We start from the raw sequence: 22,541 nt of genomic DNA on the forward strand, positions 1-22,541 counted from the left end.
CCTGGCGGACTTACCAGATGGATCCCAGTCCAGGCACATGCAAGAGTCTGTCTCTGCCTCCCTGCATCCCCTCCTCTCACTAAATTAAATAAAGAGACCCCTCTGGGGCAGAGCTAAAGCTCCCAATATTGTGAGTACTCTGCTCATGGCTTGTGAGGGGCCAGGGAACCCAAGGGCAGCAAGTTCCTGCCGTGTGTGCTGGGCAGGATGAGTAGATTCCCTATGGAGAACTGCACATGCTAAGGACATGAGAGGTCATGGCATGCTTCACGTGAGGGGTTCAAGATGAAACCAGAGAGCTCAAGGCTCACCCCTTGGCCTGCCACTCACCACAGCCCCGACCCTCAGTTCCGAGCCTACACGAACCCTGAGCAGGGCAAACCTAACACTTACTTGACTATGATGTGCCCTGGCTTACCTGCCCACCCATCAGGGTTTGACCTGCATGGCCGTCTTGACCTCCCCACTGCGGGTCAGGCTGTTTACACTGTTGACTATGGGGAAAGGGCTCCCAGGCCGAAGAGCAGCTACCGGGGCTCCTCCTGGAAACATGGTGGATGACGTCTCACATGGAGAGGCTCCTGCCTTCTTCGCTCTGCTCTTCATAGTAGCCCATGCTCTCACCGTCCCCTCCGTCTGTGGCCCAACCATGGATGGCCTGTGGCTCACTGACAACGCTTTGGGAGATCCTGGGTCGGCCAGAGTCTCCTCCCTTCTCAGCGATCACCACCGCCCCCTGCTGGCCTCCCCTTTCCAAGCCCCAGAGCTGGAGGTCTGGGTAAACGGGCGGTGAGGCAGCCTCATGAGAGGCTAGAAGTGCCATGGGACGGGAATGTCTGGGCCCCGCGACAGGTCCCAGCACCCCAGGGGCCTTCTGGGCTCAGTTACTGGGTGTTTGAGAATTAAAATTCTCACGGAGCAATCTCTGTAAGAGAGGGGTCATCTGTCCACTTAGGATGAAGCGGCAAAGGTGCAGGGAAAAGGCCGTGACAAAACCGAAAAGGCGACAGGAGTGACCTTCCAGTCCATTTCTTCCACCAGAAAGACAGAAAACGTTAAGCAGCCAACAGGCACAATGGGACAAAAATTTTCAAATTCGCAGGCAGGCTCTTTTAGGGGAAAAGTTTCCAGCAAAGACGATCTGACGAGAAGTAGGACCAAGGCCCATTTCCGCCCACTCAGAAGTGGGCGGCACACAGGTACGGCCTGATTACCCTCTCTGGCCCTTCTTCCTCATTTGTAAGAGGAAGTAATAATACTGGGGAACTCCTGAGGTTTTGTGGGTGACTGTTATTACACAAACACTCCCTTTCTATATGTATGGGAGAGACTCCACCTGCTGGGCACTCACACAGTTCCTGAACAAATGAAGAAATATATCCACAGTGACAATATAAATATTAAACAAATAAAAAAGGGGGGGGGCTTCAGAATGCAGTAAGAAGCAAGGGTGTTCCTGTCCTCCCCTCCGTCTTCATTAGCGCCGGCGGAAGCAGGTGTCAAGCTCACGCTGATTCAGCGAAGACACTGGAAGGTCACTGGGTTTCTTGGCTGCAGAAGCCCCCTTTGAGGGTAAGTTTCGAAGGGCAGCTCCCAGTGTCCTTTTAGCTTTCGCCCAGGGGAAAGCCATCCTGCAGCCCAATGTTACCAGCAGACTCGGGCCAGGACACGCGGCACAGTCACTGTCCGGCCCCGCTGGCCGACGTGGCCCGAGCTCCGAGAGGCCCGCTACACCTGCTCGCTGGCCGCCGAGCCCCTGCCCGAGGTCTGGGCGTCAGAGGAGCGGGAAGCCTGCTTCGGCAGGTGGATGGGGACGTAGATGTTGGAAGCACAGTGCTCCTTGAGGTACTCTCCTCCCTTCTCTTCATACTCCTTCCTGGTGATCCAGACGCGATCATCATCCAGGTGGTCCAAGGCCCAGTCCCGGGCTCCGTGCCAGGCGTCCAGCACGGGGTTTGAGGCAGTGTGAACCTGGAACACAAAGACGGCGTTCACCAGAGGCCGGCTCCCAGCAGGACCCAGGAGCGACTGCCCAGCAGGCCCGGCTCCAGCCCTGCCACTCACACCCAGAGGTACACACAGCAGGGCCCCCGTGAATCCTGAGACAGTGCAGGGCTGCCTATCTCTGCGCCTTCCAACAGTGCTGAGCTGAAATGCCCCCAACTCAAGACAGACACAAGAACGCCATCCAGCAGACTCGACCTCACGAGCAAGCCGTCGTCAGCCATCTTACAAACACAGGACCCACCAGCCTGGGTCAGGGAGGGACCAACTGTCCCTCCTCCTGCTCCAGTGATGTCGACCACAAGCTGGACATGTCAGATGGAGGGAAGCAGAGCTGGCACTCAACCTGGCGGAAAGGCTGGCCTGGCCCCAGTCCCTGCTCTGCAAGCAGAAGGGAGCAGAGGCTGACAGGAGGCGCTCTGGCCGTGGTACCCAGTGAGCCTCAAGGGAAATGAGCACAGAGGGGCGATGCTGCCCGTGCCCAGCTCCCGCTCCTGGTTATCAGAGTGAGGAGCAGAGGCTGACGGGAGGCGCTCTGGCCACGGTGCCCAATGAGCCTCAAGGGAAATGAGGACAGAGGGGCGATGCTGCCCGTGCCCAGCTCCCGCTTCTGGTTATCAGAGGGGAGCAGAGGCTGACGGGAGGCGCTCTGGCCACGGTGCCCAATGAGCCTCAAGGGAAATGAGGACAGAGGGGCGATGCTGCCCGTGCCCAGCTCCCGCTCCTGGTTATCAGAGTGAGGGGCAGGCTGCCGTATTCTCCACGCACGCTCTTCTGCATCCTCGCATTTTGTTATCTGCATGTCTCCCTCTTTCAATTTAAAAAAAGAAATATAGAAAATGTGATTGATATTCTGCTTTGAAAATTAAACATAGATTAAAGACCGGAAGGAAAGCCACGAAAAGTTGAACGGTGGGTATCTCTGGATGATGAAACGATAAAGTCATTTTTCTCATCCACACCTCCCTATTGCTTCTGCGATCAGAAAACAAATAACCGATGCCCTTCCCCAACAGCTGGTGACATGAACAAGCAGTACCTGAAAGGACGACTGAAAGGGTCGCATCGCCAACAGCTCCTTCTCGACTCTGCCCTGCAGCCCGGGGTACATCGTGTTCCCGCCCGTGAGGAAGACGTTGCGCACCAGCGCCTGCTGCACGTCCTCTGGGTACCTGGGAAAGGAACACGCTGCTGGCTCGGCCCTCTGCCTGGGAGGGCAGGGGGAGTGCACACGAGGAAATGCAGCTCTCAGTACAAAAGAGAAAACATCTGCACAGTTTTTGAAAAACTTCCAGTTTTCATGTGTGTCTTTACAGAATGCCAAAGGTCTAGTCAAAACCTTACTTTGAATGGTCAATTCATTCCCTTAGCATAATTATAAGTTTTGTGCCTTTTACACTTTTTTTAAATGATTTTATTGCAGTTTGATTTACACACATTCTGATGAAGGCTGGGCATATTTATATACCCCCGTAACCCCCATCACCACCCTCTAGATAGACATTTCCATCACCCCAAGAAGTCCTGCCTCCCTTCTGAGGGTCCGTCTATCTCTGCTTCCCCGCCCTCCAAATAACGGCTTTATCTTGACTGGCTGGCCACTTTCCCCCGTCGTTAGACAAAGCTGACAGCCACTCAGAGCAGCTGCGATCGCTTTTCCTCCTTGCTGGGTGTCAGCTTCCATCCTGTTTAACCAACGCCGCCACCGTACTAGAAGTCACGGTCCTCACTTGTCCCACTGGATTATGAAAGCTCCCACTGCAGGGAAACGCCTGTCTAAAGGGGGGCAAGCATGCTCTTGGAGAAATGCAGCTCCTAAATACATGTCTACAACGGGGAAAACCCTTACACGTCCTGCCCATTTCTAGAGTGATTTATAACCACTAGTCTTCAATAATGTGAAGGTTTACAGGACCGCCAATGCATATACACTATCAAAAAGCTCAAACTTGAAAGAAATTCTTAAAACTCCTCAAACCAAGACAATTCTTTTCTGAGCATTTCTGTGTTCAGAAAGGATCACGGAGCCCCAGCTACAAGCCAGGCCTGGGCCGAGATCAAGAACACTATCCGAGCACAGCACATTAAGGAGACAGTGGAAGACTCCCAGTGCCCGACCAGCACACCTGGCCTCAGCCGAGTCGTCTCGGGCTCACCTGTCCAGAATGTACTGAAGAGTCTCTGCTACCCCAGCCTGCTCTTCGCCTAGGAGCGACGGCTGGAAGATAATTTCTGGAGCTCGAATCCTTTCTGTCCCAACAAACAGCTGATGATATGCTGCCAAGTTAAACACGGGCTTTAAAAACCCAAGGTTTAGAAGAGATTTTTAGGCCACACGACAAACACCCAGCTGCCAGTTTCCCCAGACCACACTGCTGATGCCTTTAGCCTGTGCTCTGTTCATGCCCGAGTAACCCTCTCCTGGTTTGGTAATTCAGCTCTCTACCTTTTCCCCACCTACAAACTGGCGTCACGGAACGGGCCCCCAAGAGCAGGGACAGAGACTCCAGGAAGAGGGGCAGCAGGAAGACCAGAAGACCAGGTCTCCCACCCGGGCCCCGCACAGCAGAGAAAGCTTCTCCCAGAGTGTGTGTCTCAGACTCAGGCCGGCCTCCCTGGCAGCCACTGTAGTGACACAGGAATACACCCAAAGGAGGACAAGGAGTAACACCATGGCCTTAAATTTGAATTAAATCACTAAAGCCAGTCCTCACATCTGAAGTCTCCAACTACTTGCCCAGATGTTTCCATTGGATAGACTATTACTCACAGTCATGGATCTTGGTGCTGGAACCCCAATCGATAACCAGGGGGAAAACCCTGACTTTGGATGTTTGAGGTATCAGCACCCACCTTTCCAGAAAATATTCCTGGGATTTTTAAAAAAATATCCCTAAAGCAGCAGACTCAACTAGCCTGGTCATTTATGCCACAGATCCCAAGCACGAGCCCGATCTAGGCTGCAGGGGTCCAAACCTGGACAGCGGCGACCGGCTTCTCCACTTCCGGCGTCTCCTCTGAAAACAAGGGCTCGAAGTCGTTGATGCTCTCCACGTCCTCCAGAGCCGGCTCCAGCGGCTCCGGGTCAGGGGTCTGTGCACAGAACAAACACAGCGAACGGACCCTGGGACTTCAGCAAGCCTTGGTTTTATTAGTTCACAGTCACAAAGGAGAACTGGAATCCCTCAATGCCCTAAACCAGTGGTGGTCAACCTGGTCCCTACTGCCCACTAGTGGGTGTTCCAGCTTTCATGGTGGGCGGTAGCGGAACAACCAAAGTATAAATAAAAAGATAGATTTAACTATAGTAAGTTGTTTTATAAAGATTCTTCCAAACAGCGAAAATCCAACATAAAGTACTTGGTAAGTAATTATTATTATATGCTGTAACTCTGCTTTATAAATTTTAAAAAGTAAAGTTACTTCCCTACTTTATAAATCACCATTACTGTGGAACCGGTGGGCGGTTAGAAAATGTTACTACTAACAGAGATACAGAAGTGGGCGGTAGGTATAAAAAGGCTGACTACCCTTGCCCTAAACACTCACAAAAACTATGAAAAAACTTCTAATTAAAAAACAAAAGAACACATATGAGCACAAGGATTAAAAGACCGAAAGTCAGGAATGAGCTTTTGCTTTGTCCCCTACCTTTCCTACTCATACAAGACTCAACACCACGTTCTCTCTGAAGACTTCTGACGGGGCCCCACCCATGCCTGGGGCACTGGGGGCTCCCTACCTGCAGTGGTCACGGCTACACACACAACTATGGGGACACGTGTGAGAGCTGGTATCTTACAAAGTGCCAGCAAAATTAAATAATCTCTTCATAATGAATAAATCCATGCCGATACTAACGGGCTTAACAATGAGCTAACACCTGCTGTGATGTGGCTGCAAGCCCCAAGGTGGCAGAACAGGCTTCCTCTTCAATGACAAGGAACCTGAGTGGGGCCTGACCTGCTGGTGCCATTCCAGACAGAGGGTTTAGAACTCATTTCAATTCTGATCTGCACAAAAGAAATCAGGTGGGAGTGGAGGGTAGATCTGGATGACATCTTCGGCCATCAGAGGCGCTGCCACGTGACATGCGGAGATGAATTTTACCTTCTGAGCTCAAAAGGGAAATGTTACAGGAAGAAATATTCTGTTGCATTCCATGAAAGAATACTCTAACAGTAACAGCTGTTTATAAGGTGGTGTCTCAGAAGGGTTCAAGCAGACTCAATACCACCAGCCAAGCAAGCCTGAGAGTCCTACGTCGAGCATGTATGTGTCCTCTCACTCACTTCTTACTCTCCATGTCTAGAATTACCAACATAATTCCGAACACCCCAATATATTTCCTTCGTCCCCTTCTATATATACTACAGATGTAAACTAGCACTCAAACTCACTCTTAGATGAGGCAATGTCCTTCAACACTCCTCCAACACCGCCCCCCACCCAAAGGTCATGTGGCACGTGAGGCTCACAGATGGGTGACGATGTATCCTCAATCCTATCACTGTACATGATGCTAGCACATTTAAGGGGAGGGTAAACCCTGGAAAGGACAGGGACTATTTCATCTGAGACTGGGGAACAGGATGAGAGGGACCGGTTTAGAAAGAGGTAATTTAAGGAGGAAAAAAGGTAGACTAGGAGGCAAGAATTTAGGCTTTCATTCTTGGTGGAGGAGGGGTGAGCATCTCCACCTCACCGAGTCGAGTCAGGAGCAGGGACACCTGCTACTTGCACAGTCCTCACTGCAGATAGCACTACACTCTCTATGGGTGAGGAAACTGAGGCTCAGGAGGGTTAATAACTTGCCCAAGATCACATTACACTAGTAAGTGGCCTAAAATAGAACTTCTTATCTCTGAAGTTTTGCTCTGATTTAAGCTAAAATTCTATAAATCATGATGTCCCATAGACTTAAGAAATAAGATCCTCAAAACCCAGCTCATTCTCTTCCTAAGACTGGCTGAGGGCCATCCGTTTCAACCCCTGCCTTTCAGTGCAGCCTCAGCGTGAGCTCAGTGAGCCTGGGGCTGGGCCTCCGGGCTGACCCTGGACGCACTTCTGGCCGGGCAACCTCGGGCAGCGTGAGCTCGGTGAGCCTGGGGCTGGGCCTCCGGGCTGACCCTGGACGCACTTCTGGCCGGGCAACCTCGGGCAGCGTGAGCTCAGTGAGCCTGGGACTGGGCCGCTGGGTCTGACCCTGGACGCACCACTTCTGGCCGGGCAACCTCGGGCAGCGTGAGCTCGGTGAGCCTGGGGCTGGGCCTCCGGGCTGACCCTGGACGCACTTCTGGCCGGGCAACCTCGGGCAGCGTGAGCTCGGTGAGCCTGGGCTGGGCCGCCGGGTCTGACCCTGGGCGCACCACTTCTGGCTGGGCAACCTCGGGCAGCATGAGCTCGGTGAGCCTGGGCTGGGCCGCCGGGTCTGACCCTGGACGCACTTCTGGCCGGGCAACCTCGGCACGTCCCTTCCCTCTCCTCCTTCACAGAATGGGAGGGAGGACAGCACGTACTGGAGTGTGAAAATTAATCAAGGTGACAACCACAGAAGTGCTCAGCACCGGGTCTGGTACATGTCACATGTTGTTATCACCAGTCATCGCCACTCCTATCTCCTCGGCCCCTAACTGGCACAAGATCTTGAGATCCTATGTTTGAAGTGTCTCCTCCTCCACCCTCTACCAAGAAAGTTCAGGTCAAGGAAACACATTTTATCCTCTCTGCCCACAGCCAGCCTTGCCTCTCCCTAAACCCATCACCCTAACTGCCGCCACTGTCATTTTCCTAAACCAGAATCACATCAGAGGACTCCCTTGCTCAACATTCGCTGAAGGCTCAGTCTGTATGAGGAGTGCTCTCAGCTGACTGACAAAGGGCGTGACAGCCTGGCCCGTCTCCCTCCTCACTCCACCCCCCACACCTCCTGTGCCGGGCGGGCCGTGCTCCCTGCTCCCTGCCCAGGCGGCTCTTGCCTCTAAAGGGTCCTTCCCTCCTCACTCCACCCCCCACACTCTGTGCCGGGCGGGTCGTGCTCCCTGCTCCCTGCCCAGGTGGCTCTTGCCTCTAAAGGGTCCTTCCCTCCTCACTCCACCTCCCACACTCCCTGTGCCGGGCGGGCCGTGCTCCCTGCCTAGGCGGCTCTTGCCTCTAAAGGGTCCTTCCCTCCTCACTCCACCCCCCACACTCTGTGCCGGGCAGGGCCGTGCTCCCTGCTCCCTGCCCAGGCGGCTCTTGCCTCTAAAGGGTCCTTCCCTCCTCACTCCACCTCCCACACTCCCTGTGCCGGGCGGGCCGTGCTCCCTGCCCAGGCGGCTCTTGCCTCTAAAGGGTCCTTCCCTCCTCACTGGCCGTTTACTGAAACCAAACCACCTCGAGGCCCAGCTTAACTCTCCCAATCCTTTCTTAAGACTCCACCTGTGTCCCCACACACCTCCCACACCCGACAAGCTTCACCACAGCCCACTAGGTGTGGTTCTACAGCCCTATGTCTGGAGGCAAGGAGGGAAGGAACTGTACCTTAATCACTGCTCCACCCCTCGGCCTAGGCCCTGGGCCCTGGGCCCTAACCCCTGGCCCGGGCACACCACACCCAGCTGAGTGCTGGACACTTGGAAACACCCTCCCATTTGCCTGGAATAGAGATTATAAAAGGTCTGGGTTTCCAAAGGGTTCTTCTGCTACAACAAAAATACCATCGCCCATTTTCCTCTAGCTATAACCAAAAGCATGTCACTTTAAAAAGAAGATAACTTCTTAGCTTCACTGAAAACGGTAAAAAGATATCTTACTTATCCCAATCCGTGCTTCCCAGAGAGGAACTCACTAATGATGCAGGACATGGGCATCCTGAGAAGCGGTTTCTCTACCGTGCCGGCTTCTCCCCGCCCAGGGCTTGCCAGGTGGGCGTGCACTGTGTGCTGTTCAGAAACACAGAGACCACTGTTCTTTTGGAACTGAACAGGACGACGGTGTGCCAAAGCACATCAGAAAGCAGCAGCACGGCCGCCCGGAGCAGCGCGGGCACAGAGGAGGCCAGCTCTCGTCCTGGCTGGTCAGGCCCCGGCTTTCCGCACTGGGCCCACTGTGTTCGCCACAACGCTGGTGCACTGTGACCTGGACAGTGGGCGTGCTGACGGAGCCCACTCCGTCCCTGCATCCTCCCTGGGACACCCGCAGCACAGCAAGGGCTGCAACGGCTGGTCTGTAGAAGTGGGCCTTGGAGAATACCGAGACAAAAATTTAGCTGTATTATCCAATCAGCCATTACTGCTTGGATAGCATTTCAGTATGAACTTTATCCACATAAAGCTATCCTCTCCATTCTAAATGAGTAGTCAGAAAATACTGCAAATACTTTCTGAAAGGTAGAAACTAGTTAGCCAGTGTCAGGGTCAAATTTATCCCAGAAAGATTGCTGTTCTGGGCTCCTGTCACTAACAATCACCATTAATAAATACTTACCATTAAAGCTCTGGGGTCAGATCAATTAATCAGATTTATTGTATATAGAGAAATCTTTTGAAGCCTGATATTTCAAAATCTCCCTAAGCCCAGAGAGAATGAATATGTACCTCCTATCTCAGAACAAAGTAGGAACTTAACAAGAATCTGCTGAATGGGTGAAGGAATGGTTGGATCCAGCATGTAACAGATGCAGGAAGATGAGCAAAGGAAAAGAAAAAATAGTTGCCCAGCTCTCTCTGTTTAAATCTGCACTCCCCACCGGCCGGTGGCTTAGCGCAGGTCTCTGCTGTAAGGATGCTGGTGTCCTGGGGACATGGGAAGCACGAGAGAAACCAAATGCAGACGAATAAACAGCAAAGACAACACGGTCCGTCTGAAACACAGACCTGACAACAGGGAGAAGCAGCACACTAGAAAATGCACGCTGTTTCTACCAAAGCTGACCCGGGCGCTGAGAGCGAGTCGGATGGCAGGAACTTCTCTACCTGAGCCCTCGGCCAGGCAGTAAGCTGCACCAGGACACCGGACTCAGGCTGCTCTATCAAACACGTGTGCTCGTGACTGGGGGCTGTCCTTGTGCCGTCCACAGCCACCAGAGAGAGGTAGAGAACGCAGGTGGGCGCAGCACTGAGCATGAGCCTCAGCTATGAGAGGTCACTGCAAACGCCACCTTCGTGTCGAACCAGAGAGCTCCGGAGTCACCAGTAAGCCCTGCACTACACGCAACATCAAACTAGAGTTTTCTACAGGACTGTTTCTTTCTAAGTACAGGTTTTAGAGCCTAAGAAATTTGACTTAAAAACAAAAAAACAATAAGCTAGACTGCGAATCCCCCCTTAGAGAACACCAAGATGGAGAGGAGGGAGCCACAGTGCACTTGATAAAGCAACAGAGACAGTTAAGGGGCAAGTATAGCTAACTGCCAGAGAACCAGCAGAGAAGCAGGTTCAGGACAGCACCACGTGATCAGTGTGGGCATGTCCCTCCTCCTCTATACACACACTGCCCCGCCCCGGGAGCCAGAAGCCCACAGCATGACACAGCGAGGGTCAGAACCCCCCCCCCCCCAACCACTACAGGTCAGCGCTCTCACTGCCCCGCCCACTCCCCTGCGCACATCACTCCGACACCGCTCTCGCTGGAGTCTGGTCACAGCCCCTTTTCCGTCAGCCTTCCCCTGACACTGCTTCTGCCCTCAGGAAGGGCTGCTCTCCCTGTGCTCCCACAGGCCCTCCCCCGAGCGGGCACTCAGTACCTCAGGCTTACTGTCCACCACGTCCACCTCGAGGGCCACTTCCGACTGCAGGATCTTCTGCTTAGCCTGCTCCACGGCCGAGCTGAGCTTGTGGATGTAGGACTGCAGCTCTTCCGGGGAGTCCATGTTCAGCTCCACCAGAGCTTTGTGGAACTGATCCATCTGGCCGTCCTCGAGAAGCTCCTACAAGAGCGGTCACAGTTCATCCTCAGTCACCAGTGCGTCACGAACAGGAAGGAAGGAGAATGGCTGAGAAGCCAAACAGAGCAGAGCTACAGCAGGACAGGGCTCCCAGAGCCCCCAGGCAACACGATCGATGGTGAGCGTCAGAAACATCACCATCTTCTGGGGAGAAGGGAGGGAAGGTCTCTTCCAAGCAGACACGTGGGAGACTGCGGGATGCTGCTTGTGCTCCGCTTCTGGATCTGGAGAGCAGACACACGGTGTGTTTGACGTGGTGGAAACGCATGAGCTGCATGCGCCAGGTGTGTGCACCGTGCAGCACGTGTGCTGCGCTTTACCTGCTGCTAAGCCATCCTCTGTGCTGATGATCCTAGACTCCTTCTTGACCCCAAGGGCGACTTAAGTCATTGAATCTTATGGGCAAGGAAGAATAGACAGGAGGAACACTTTCCGGGACCACCTTGCTGAGCAAGGCCGGGACCGCCCGGGAACAACTGTTACCTGCACGTACAGCAGCCGGTCCAGCCGCTCCTGGTCGAGTTGCAGCTTCTCCTCCCGGCGACGGGCGTTGAGCTCCTGCAGCCGCCGCAGCTGCTGCTGCCGCCTTTCCTGCTTCTCCTCGGCCGTCAGAGTGCTGCCCAGGAGCTTGCTGGAGAAGGGGAGCTGCATCTTGTGGACATTGTTCTCGTAATAGTCAGGGCACCGCCATTTCTGCAATTCTGTAGAGAAAGTGAACGTTATGAAATAGCGACGCTATTAGCACAGAAATTAGGAAGTCACTAACTACCAGGGTTCCAGGTCCGGGCGGGATGAAGAAGCACACGCTACCAACTGCTGAACCACCCTATCAACAAAATGCAGCCATTGAACCCGGACATGATGCCAAAAGAATGCTCTACAATAACTGCTAAATAAAGGCCTTCAGACAGAAATAACACCAGAAGGAAAACCGGAACCCCGGGAATGAAGAAAGGGAAATCGAAATAACAAAACTCTGGTTGAATGTAACAGACTAAGCTCCCCTTGAGGTTGAAAGGCTGGATAATTTAAAGTAAACACCAGGGTGCTGTCTGCTGAGCTCCTGACGTATATGGGTGACCGCAGAAGAAACCCAGCGCACGGGCGGGAAGAGGACGGAGCCTCGAGCACGCGCACATTTCTGCATTCCACTCGGCGTGGTGGAGCAGCGGCCCGGAGCAGCCTGGGTGAAGTGTGTCCACTGTAATCTCGGGGGCAGCCACCGAAAGAACGACAGAAAGCTCTGGTTGAAAACCACAACAGATAAAATGGAATACCAAAGAAAAATTGTTAATGTTCTAACAACCCAAAAGAAGGCAGCAGAGGGAAAAAAGAACAAGGAGAAGCAACAACAGAAAACAGGCAATAAAATAGTGAACCTAAATCCAAATGTATGAATAATTAAATCAACCTAAAATCGTCTTACTGTACCAATTAAAAAAAAAGACAAGCAATTAATAAGTCTTATAAAGACTCAACTATGAAGAAATTCCCTTTGAATATAATGACTTAGGAACAGTAAAAGTAAAAGGAAAGAAAGACAGCCCTGGCCGGTTGGCTCAGTGGTAGAGCGTCAGCCTGGCGTGCAGAAGTCCCGGGTTCGATTCCCGACCAGGGCACACAGGAGAAGCGCCCATCTGCTTCTCCACCCCTCCCCCTCTCCTTCCTCTCTGTCTCTCTCTTCCCCTCCTGCAGCGAGGCTCCATTGGAGTAGGGATGGCCCGGGCACTGGGGATGGCTCCTTGGCCTCTGCCCCAGGCGCCAGAGTGGCTCTGGTCGCAACAGAGCGACGCCCCGGAGGGACGGAGCGTCGCCCCCTGGTGGGCGTGCCAGGTGGATCCCGGTCAGGCGCATGCAGGAGTCTGTCTGACTGTCTATCCCCGTTTCCAGCTTCAGAAAAATACAAAAAAAAAGAAAGAAAGAAAGAAAGACATATCTGGCAAGCACTAATCAAAAGAAAGTGGAGCGGCCGTATTAACATCCAGACAGACTTCAAAGCAAGGAAAATCGCCACAGATAAAAAGGAGCCTTCTATAATGATAAAACATGAATTTGTCAAGAAGACATAAGAATCCTAAATAGGTACCTAACCAAAGAGCTTCAGATACTTGAAAGCAAACACTGACAAAACAGAAAGGAGAAATAGGAAAATCCACAATTATACCTAGAGATATCACCACTCTTCTCCTAGTAATCGACAGCGCTAGTAGAAGGAAAATGAACAGGGGCGGAGAACTGAATAACACTATCAACCAACAGAGCCTAAATGACATCACAGCATACTCCACCACCAACAGCAGAATACATATTATCTCCTCACATGTAAATGCAACATTCAACAAAGCAAGCCTTCACAAGTTTAACTGATATCAAAGAAAGTTCTTTAACCTTATTAAATGAAAAATGGGTCACAGAAAGATAACAAAAACTTCTAAAAATTTGAGTATAAAACCACACGTTTCTAAAGAATCAAAGGCTCAAAAACAAAGTCTTAAGGGAAATTAGAAAATATTTGAACTTGGCCCTGGTTAGTTTGCTCAGTGGTAGAGCATCAGCCTGGCATATGGATGTCCCAGGTTCGATTTCCAGTCAGGGCACACAGGAGAAGCACTCATCTGCTTCTCTACCCCTCCCCCTCTCACTCCTCCCCCCCCCTATTCTCCTCCTGCAGTCATGGCTTGCTTGGAGCATGTTGTCCCTGGGCACTGAGGATGGCTCTGTGGCTTCTGCCTCAGGTGGTAAGAATAGCTCTGTTGCTGAGCAATGGAGCAATGCCCCAGATGGGCAGAGCATTGCCTAGTAGGGGGCTTGTCAAGTGGATCCTGGTCGGGGTGAATGTGGGAGTCTGTCTCTCTGCCTCCCCTCCTCTCACTGAATAAAAAACAAAAATTTTAACTCAAAAAAATGAAAACATAATATATAAAAATCTATAAGACACAGACAAAACAGTGCTGGGGGAAACTCATTGCTCATATTAAAAAGAACAAAGGTCTCATAATAATCTAAGCTTGTATCTTAAGAAACTAAAACAAAAAGAGCAAAATAAACCTAAAGCAAGTAGAAGCAAGAAAATAATAAAAAGAACAAATTAATGAGACTATATGAATAATCCTATGTATTAAAGAAATTAAATTAATATTTAAAACCTTCAGAAAAAGAAATCCCAAGGCTCAATGGTTCCACTGGCAAATTCTACCAAACGTTTAAAGAAAATAATATCAATTACTTATAAATCTCTTTTAGAAAGAAGAGGAACACTTTCCAGCTCTCATTTGATGAGGTCAGCATCACCCTGACACCAAAACCAGAGAAAGGCAGTAAAAACTACCTATCAATCTCACGAACACCAAATACTCCACAAAACAGTACCAAATCAGATCCAGTAACATATAAAACATGTATCTATACACAAACAAGTGGGTTTATTCCCCTAAAATTAAGGCTAGTTCCATATCTGAAAAGCAATCATTATACCAAACAGTCCAAAGCAGAAACACCATAGGATCATATTAATTGATGCACAAAAAGCATTTCACAAAATTCAAAACCCATTCATAGTAAAAATGCTCAGCAGAACTAGGAACAGAAGGAAACATCCTAAACTTGATAAAGGGCATCTACAAAAAGCCTAGAGCTAGCTAGCATCATGTACTTACTAGCGAAAGACTAAACTGGTCCCCCAACCACCCCAGGATAAGGAGTTGGGAACAAGACGAGGATGCCCGCTCTCACCACTCCTATTCAACACTGCACTGGAAGACCTAACCAGTGAAACAAAGCAAGAAAAAGAACTAAGGGGGGGGGGGGGGGGGAGGAAGAAATAAAACTATTCACAGAGGACATGTCTCCATATAGAAATTCTCAAAAAATCTACAAAGACCTAGAACTAAGTTTAGCAAAATCATAGGATACAAGGTCAACACAGAAAAATTAACTGCATTTATATTCACTAGCAATGAGCAACTGAAAACTGAAAAAAAAAAAAGCAAAGAAATAAATACTTAGGCATAAACCTAATAAAACATGTACAGGGTCTAGAGCAGTGCTAGTCAACCTGGTCCCTACCGCCCACTAGTGGGCGTTCCAGCTTTCATGGTGGGCAGTAGCGGAGCAACCAAAGTATAAATAAAAAGATAGATTTAACTATAGTAAGTTGTTTTATAAAGATTTATTCTGGGCCTGACCTGTGGTGGCGCAATGGGATAAAGCCGTCGACCTGGAACACTGAGGTCGCCAGTTTGAAACCTTGGGCTTGCCTGGTCAAGGCACATATGGGAGTTGATGCTTCCTGCTCCTCCCCCTTCTCTATCTCTCCCCTCTCTCTAAAAATCAATAAATAAAATATATATAAAAAAAAAAGATTTATTCTGCCAAACTTAGCAAAAATCTGACATAAAGTACTTGGTAAGTAATTATTATTGTATGCTTTAACTTGCTGTAACTCTGCTTTATAAATTTTATAAAGTAATGTTACTTCCCTACTTTATAAATCACCATTACTGTAGAACCAGTGAGCGGTTAGAAAATTTTACTACTAACAGAGATACAAAAGTGGGTGGTAGGTATAAAAAGGTTGACTACCCCTGGTCTACACACTGAAAACTACAAAATGCTGATGAAAGAAATCAATAAAGACCACAACAAATGGAAAGACATACCACGTTCATCAACTGGGAGATTCGGCATAGTAAAAATGTCAATTCTCTGATAGATTTAATATTATATCTGGATTTATATCAATCTACAGATTTAATGTACTGTCAATCAAAATTCCAACAGAACTTTTTTGTACAATAGATACGGATGAACCAGCCGATCCTAACATCTATACAGAAAGGCAAAGGAACTAGAATAGCCAAAACAATTTTGCAAATAACCTACATGTATAAGCTAACAGTTAACTAAACAGTTTATGAAAGTAAATAGCAAAAGGGGAAGGGTAATGAGTAAGGGTAACGAGTAAAAAAGCAAAGGAGGCATCCTGGGAACAATTTAAGGAACACCTGCAAAGGTAGACAACATCCAAAGGCTGCAAGCGAAGGACCTCTTCATTACCTTCCACGTAATCCTCAGCGACATAGCTGTGCTCATGCAGGATTTCCTCCATGCGGCTGAGCGTGATCGCTGCCAGGTGGCCAGGATACTTCAGCTGCAGGAGGCGCTGGAGGTAGCCAGCTGCTTGGCTCCCTCCCAGATTGATGCGTTTGCAATTCTTAGCGTCTAACCTACAATGAAGAAATGGAAAACAGCACTTGATTTTTAGCAACATGAAGGAGAATATGGAGCACCTTTGGGGAGAAAGGATAATTTAATGTAGATGAAGGAGGAAGAAACAGACCATCTTGGGAGAACATAAAGAGACTTTAAAGTTCCCTTGGTCCAACCTCTTAAGTGATGCAAAATTCCTAGTGCACCCCCAGGCAGACATGTAGGCATCCAACTTCTGGCAAGGGTTTCAGAAGGAAACCAGACTCAGTGGGAAGAACATGTACTCTGAACTCAGACCCTTACGTGACTCGCCATGTAGTTCTCTGTGGCCCTAGAACCACGTATCCTCGAATTAGCTGGGGAAAATGTTAAATGGACCAATTCCCAGAACTCACTTGCTCTGGGGTCGTCTGGAAATCTGCATTTTAACAAACTTCCCAGGAAACTCTAGTGTGGGCCAGACATTGAGAACCCCTTCCCTAGACAGTCCAGTTTTGCCAACACAAACACATGAAGTAACAACACATATACTGGCTTGCTGTAATTTCATAAGAGTACCAGATCCCTTTCATATGAACTGAAGGGAAAGAACCAGAGTAATTTGATTTCCTTAATGTGAGAAAGTAGCAGAGCATCACGAAGTTGCTGCACATTGAAATGTCGCTGCGATAGCACATCTCACCAGCAGATGCCAGTACAGGACAAGATATACTCCAATCTATTTCTCAGCCTTCAGGTAAAATCATTTTCTCTCACTACAAAATAAAAATAATGTTTAAAAAAAAGTTCTGCATACTGTTTTACATAATATAGACAACTCTGTACAAGAGTGTTTGGCAATGTCTAAGAACTAATTTTCTCTTCAAGAGAAACTCCCACTATAGGGCTCTATATAGTCCATGGCATTTGTCTTGATTTAAATGTTCAGACTGCTTTACCGTTTCCAAAGTTTAACATCTACATTGTCTCATTTTAGTCTCAGGGTAACCCTGAGCAATCAGTTTTTCCCAACTGTACATGTTAGGAAACTAAGCAAGGAGGTTAAGCATCTCTTCTTAAGCTGGGCTGCAAACGAGGCATTCAACTCTAAAGCCAGGGCTATTTCCCCGCTTACACACCCTCTTCACTCAATGAGGAATCTTCTCAGAAGAGCATGATGCTGGCTTAGTCTCTTATCAGACAACAAAAGCCCAACTATAAAATGATAACGGATTGTTTTTTTAATTTTATTAATGGATTGATTTTAGGGAGAAAGGTGGGAGAGAGAGGGTAAAGGAGAAAGAGAGAGAAACATCAATTTGTTGTTCCAGTTATTTATGCATTCATTAGTTAATTCTTGAATGTGCCCTCACCAGGAACTGAACCTGCAACCTTGGGGTACCGAGACAATGCTCTAATCAACTGAGCTACCTGGCCAGGGCCTCAAAATGAGAACAGATTTTAAACATGACAAAAATTACCCTCACCTTTTATTCAACTCAAAATATTTAATAAGTACCTATTATGTGCCAGGCACTGTACCTGAAAAGGATCTAAACGATGGTAATTAAAGAGCTTTAAATAAAAACAATACAATCTTAACAAGAAAATGACTTCAGAACACAAAGATGGCCCAAATTTTTATTGATCCCCTAGCACCTGCAGGTACTGTGTTAGCTATCTCACCATACATCAGAATTATAAAATTCTAGAACTGCAGATTTGGACCTCAAAGACTATCCACCCCAACTCCCTCTAGTAGGTCACAAAGGATGAAGGTAAAGTGACTTACCTATGGTCACAAAGTGAGAGGCCAGAGGTAAGCCCAGAGGCCAGTTCATGGTCCAGTACTTGCCCTTTCAACTCTACCTTTAAAGTAGGCACCCAATAAACGTTTCCTGAATGCTTCTCAAAACAGTACGCAAATGCTGTAAGAGCAACTCACCTCCCTTCTAAGATAGGTAAAATATGAGTACACTGGTATCCAGATGAAATGATGAGTCCACTGGAATTCAAGTTCTTTGGCTGATTGTGGTAGAAGCTGAACAGGCTGTCTATTCCGTAGGCAACCTTTGGAACCCCGTAGCACTCAAAAAGAAGCTCAGACATCATCTGCCGTGAATACAGTGGATTGCACACCGCTTCTGTCAAAACTATAGGATGATCAACACAGCCCTACTTTGAAAGAAAAGAGCAAACATATGAGTGTTACAAGAGTACTCTTCTTCAAGCATAAAAGAAATCAAAATCCTTATTGCAAGGGCTGAGTTTGCTTTTGGTCCTCAATCAAAATGCTGATCAAAAGCAACTGTAAAACACTCCTCTCTATTGGAAATTGTTTTGGAAAATACAGACGCAGGGAAAATTTAAGGTTAAGTCAAGACCCTTCCAAACTATCAGCAAATCATGTTGGCTCTACCTTCAAAATATCTCCAGAATCCAAAGGCTTCTTAGCACATCCCTCCTTTCCTACTACCTCCCTCATCTAAGTCACCATTCTCTCTCTGGATTATTGCAACAGCATCCTAGCTGGTCTCCTTGTTTCTACCCTATGACCCAGCCCATTCTCCCTGTAGCAGCTACACAGTGATGCTCTTGGGACACAAGTCATGTCCCTCTGCTCAACACCATAGCTCCTCATTTCACTCAGTAAAAGCCTAGTCTGTAAATTGTCCCCTGGTCACCCCTCTTACACATGGCTTGCTCCCTCAATCACCTCCTTCAAGTCCTTGCTTGACATCACCTGTACCCTGAGTTGTACCCTTACCATCTTATTGAGAAAATATAACCCTCTCCTCTCCTTCTATCATGCCATAGAATCTATTCCTCAATTCTACTTACTGTCTTTTTATACTAGAATGTCGTCTTATACTAGCTCCATGAGCACAAATTTTGTGTTACATTCACGAATGTATTACAAACACCTAGAAATGTGCCTGACACGGAGTAAGTGCTCAATCCACATTAGTTACTAAATGAATTTATAACCAAACGAGCAATATGCCCCATGTATGCTCCAAGAGAAAAGGGCCTAGCGCAGAGTTTAACCACGTTAGAAGCTTAGTATTTGATCGAGTGTCTAAATGAATGACTAAATAACAATGAGCATTATTGGAGTGACTATTACTTCTCCGAGCTCAGAGTGAGCGGAGACACAACCTCATTTCTTCGCCTCAAGCACAACCCACCTCCCGCCCCTCCGGCCCTTCACCTGTGAGGAGACACCCAGGTGCTGGAAGCTGTAGTCAAAGAGCAGCTCCTGCAGCTCCAGGTTGACCGGCACGTTGCGGTCAAAGGGCGAGCGCAGCATCCAGCGCAGGGGCTCCAAGCTGCCCAGAGCGTTGCCCACCTGCGGACCCGCCCCGCCGCGAGCTCCGCCACGCCCGCGAGCGCACACTGCGCGGAACTGGAGCCGCGGCTCCGGGCCAGCGTCTGGCCCGGGGCACGCCCATCCGGCACGGATCTGGAACGATCCGTTGTCCAGCACCAGGGGCACAGACAGTGGCCCGTGTGCCATTGGGCCAGACTCCAGCACTGGATCTGGCGTGGCACGGGCATCGCGGAACGGGAACACATTGCCCGCCGGCGCAGCGGTACCGGGCGCCGCCATCTTGCAGCGCGCGCGCTGGCTCCGCCCCTCAACGCAGCGTCCGCCAAGCGGCACGGAGCCCCGCCCCCGTGCGTAACGCTGCGCAGATCAGGTTCTAAGAAGATTCTAAACCTTATCTTGTCGCTCGACCCCGCGACCCTCCTCACCTGATTCAGCCCTTGTGGCCCAGGCCACCTTCGCGATCGCTAAAGACCCGTCCATCCTAGCCGATAGGTCCTTCGTCCAGCATGTATCCTGACCACGCCCACTCGCTCTAGCGGGATCTTGAGCAGTAAGACCCGCCCCAGTGCGTAACGCCATCAAGTCCCGCCCTCTCTTGGCATCTGGAACTGGGGGCTAAGCTCCATGGGCCCCGCCTTTTCGCCTAGCCACGCCCTATACTTTGGGTAACTCATCTTCAACCGCCCTTAGCTCCGCCTCCATATGGTTTTGTCGCCTTGAGCCTGTCAGGAATGAAAACTTAAAACTTCAGGTTACTGTTAAATTTTTTGACCGTGGAACTCGCTACGCAGGACAGGACTGTTCACTTTGTGAAGATTGATCAAGCTGTCCCTTTATGATTTGTGCATTTTTATGCATGTATATTTTATCTTATAATACAGCATAAAGTCTTAAAATAGCTTTGTGTTTATTAACTCCCCAAAACTGCCTTCTAACCGGAGACCTCAAACACTAAGAAAAGTAATGACAACTGTTTCTAAATATGTATAGTCTCTTTCTTCCGTTTAGTGGTATAACTTCCCCTTGTGGTCATTTAGCTTGGTGTAATCATGAGTTCTGGCCAGTGGGGGTGGAGTGGAGGTGATGTGGACACCCAGCCCCCAAATTTTAGGTCTAAAAAGATTGGGCATTGACTCCCCTACCCCATTTCCCTGACATTTCCCGTTTCCACTAGCTAAAGGGAGAACAAGAATTAGAGCTGCACTTGACTCCACCCTCCCAGCTCTGGAACACTGAACTAAGAGAGATAAAAGCAAGTTAATTATAAAAAGTGACTGTGAATAAACATCCTTAACAAGAGGTTGAGACCCCAAAACTTTCTTAAAAATCTCTATAAACACTTCTAAGCCAGATTTGGAACTAGCTTAGTGACAAAAGCAGATTGAAAGTGTTACCTTCCAACACAACCCATTATTTCAGACATCTGAAGGTATACATCATTAAGCCAAGAGAGCAGGGACCAGCAGACCACAGAGGCCAGTACATATAAGTGAACGGAACTTTAAGAACTATATCTATGTATGCTAATGTGGGAAAATCACCAAGATACATTTTTTAAAGAAATAAGTGAAGGCAGTAGAGTGTATAAAAAATTCCTTTTAAGAAAGGATGGGAGATAAATACATATGCTTTTGCTTGTATTTTCATGCAGATAGACAAGATAAAAAGTATTTACCTATAAAGAGGGGAGGAGGTGGGGTCAGTCAGGTGTGAGAGATTTTTTTCACTGTATGTTTTTTGATACTTTCCATTTTTAATCATGTGAATGTATAGCCTTTTCAGAGAAAAAAGAGGGGAGAAAAGGATCATCCTCCCCCTTGGACACCAAGTCCCCAAATTTCAACTCTAAAAAGACTGGGCACACTCTCCTCTACCCCATTTCCCATTTCCACTAGCCTTTGTAAATATTCTGGTCAAGTTTATTCAGAATCTTATTGGTACGCCTTAGCATTTGGGTGCACTTTCTCACAGTGGTTAAAGGAATGCCTAGGACAAGGGCTGACAGAATCACTGTGGGCAGAAGGACTTAGTTCATATTCTTGGAATGCGCTTTACTGTGCAGCGTGATCAGGGCATGGATATTGCTGGACTGATTGTAAAACCTTACCAATTTACAACACTTACGATTTAAAAAGAAAAAGGAAAAAAAAAAACCAGTCCAAATTAGCACTGAAATGTCCCAAGCTGGACATTTAAAAACAACAACAAAACAGAGTTAACTGATTTTCAAAACAACATGATGAACGAAATAGTAAAATTTGAAATGAAGACAGGATTGGTATTGCTCATGTTTCCTTTGGGCTCAGATTCAATCTGGCTTAATATAGCGCTGCTGCTGGCATTGCTCTATCTGAACGGCAGGTTCGCTGCTCCTGCAGGCCCAAGGGTTTAGGAAGGAAATACTGATGGATTTTGCCTGGCCTGGCCTCGGATTCGGACGGCAAGCTCACTGCGGACCCAAGGAGAGCTTCAGAGTTCTCCCTTCAACTTCTACCCACGCACTTTGGTGCTGGGGGGAGCAATGCGGAGATGGTCCCACCTATTCCTGCTCCCTGTTTCTCCCGGCAGCCTAAAAGCGAGCCCGGGGACGAGTGTCTTAGGTACAAGGGTGCAGGACTTCCCTTGGGGCGCTAGGAGCCTGGCTCCTCCGCCCCTTCCACCCTCCGGCCCCGCGCAGGGGACGCGCGGGCTCCGGCAAGCTGAGCACCAAGCCGGGAGCCAGGAGAATGTGGAGCGAAGCCAGGCGAGTCCGCGGAGGTGGACCGCCGCTGTCCCGAGCCTAGCGGCGTCTCATCTGCCCTCTTCAAGACGGGAAGGACGGAGCTGATGCAGCGTGACTTTCCCGTCTGCAGAAGTCCGGGCTTTCTCTGGCGGTTACACACCGCTCTCGGAGTCGAAGAACAGCCAGCTCCCCGGGCTCCTCTGGCTAGCTACGAATCCTGAACGCGGGACACTAGTGACGTAAGGGAGTTAGGAGGATGACAGCAGACATCTTAAATGACCCGTTTAAATCGTCAGAACCTCGAGCTGCTGAGAGGACCGGCTCTTATCCCTCTTCCTCTCCCGCCCCCATTCGGTGGCTGCAGAATCAAG

The 22,541-nt window shown here is 49.1% G+C and overlaps 1 protein-coding gene across 1 annotated transcript; it reads right to left on the reverse strand.

Moving 5' to 3' along the window:
• Positions 1-1,118: 1,118 nt before the first annotated feature.
• ACTR5 (actin related protein 5) lies at positions 1,119-19,742 on the reverse strand. The gene is made up of 9 exons (XM_066236205.1): positions 19,329-19,742; positions 18,063-18,292; positions 15,986-16,155; positions 11,414-11,631; positions 10,730-10,912; positions 4,981-5,097; positions 4,161-4,300; positions 3,044-3,176; positions 1,119-1,971 (listed from the first exon to the last, which is right to left on the reverse strand). Exons 1-9 carry the CDS (start codon positions 19,725-19,727, stop codon positions 1,729-1,731), a joined length of 1,833 nt encoding a protein of 610 aa, XP_066092302.1. The 5' UTR covers positions 19,728-19,742; the 3' UTR covers positions 1,119-1,728.
• Between the last annotated feature and the right edge of the window lie 2,799 nt (positions 19,743-22,541).

Source organism: Saccopteryx bilineata, chromosome 6 (assembly GCF_036850765.1).
Source record: "Saccopteryx bilineata isolate mSacBil1 chromosome 6, mSacBil1_pri_phased_curated, whole genome shotgun sequence".
Lineage (NCBI taxonomy): Eukaryota > Metazoa > Chordata > Mammalia > Chiroptera > Emballonuridae > Saccopteryx > Saccopteryx bilineata.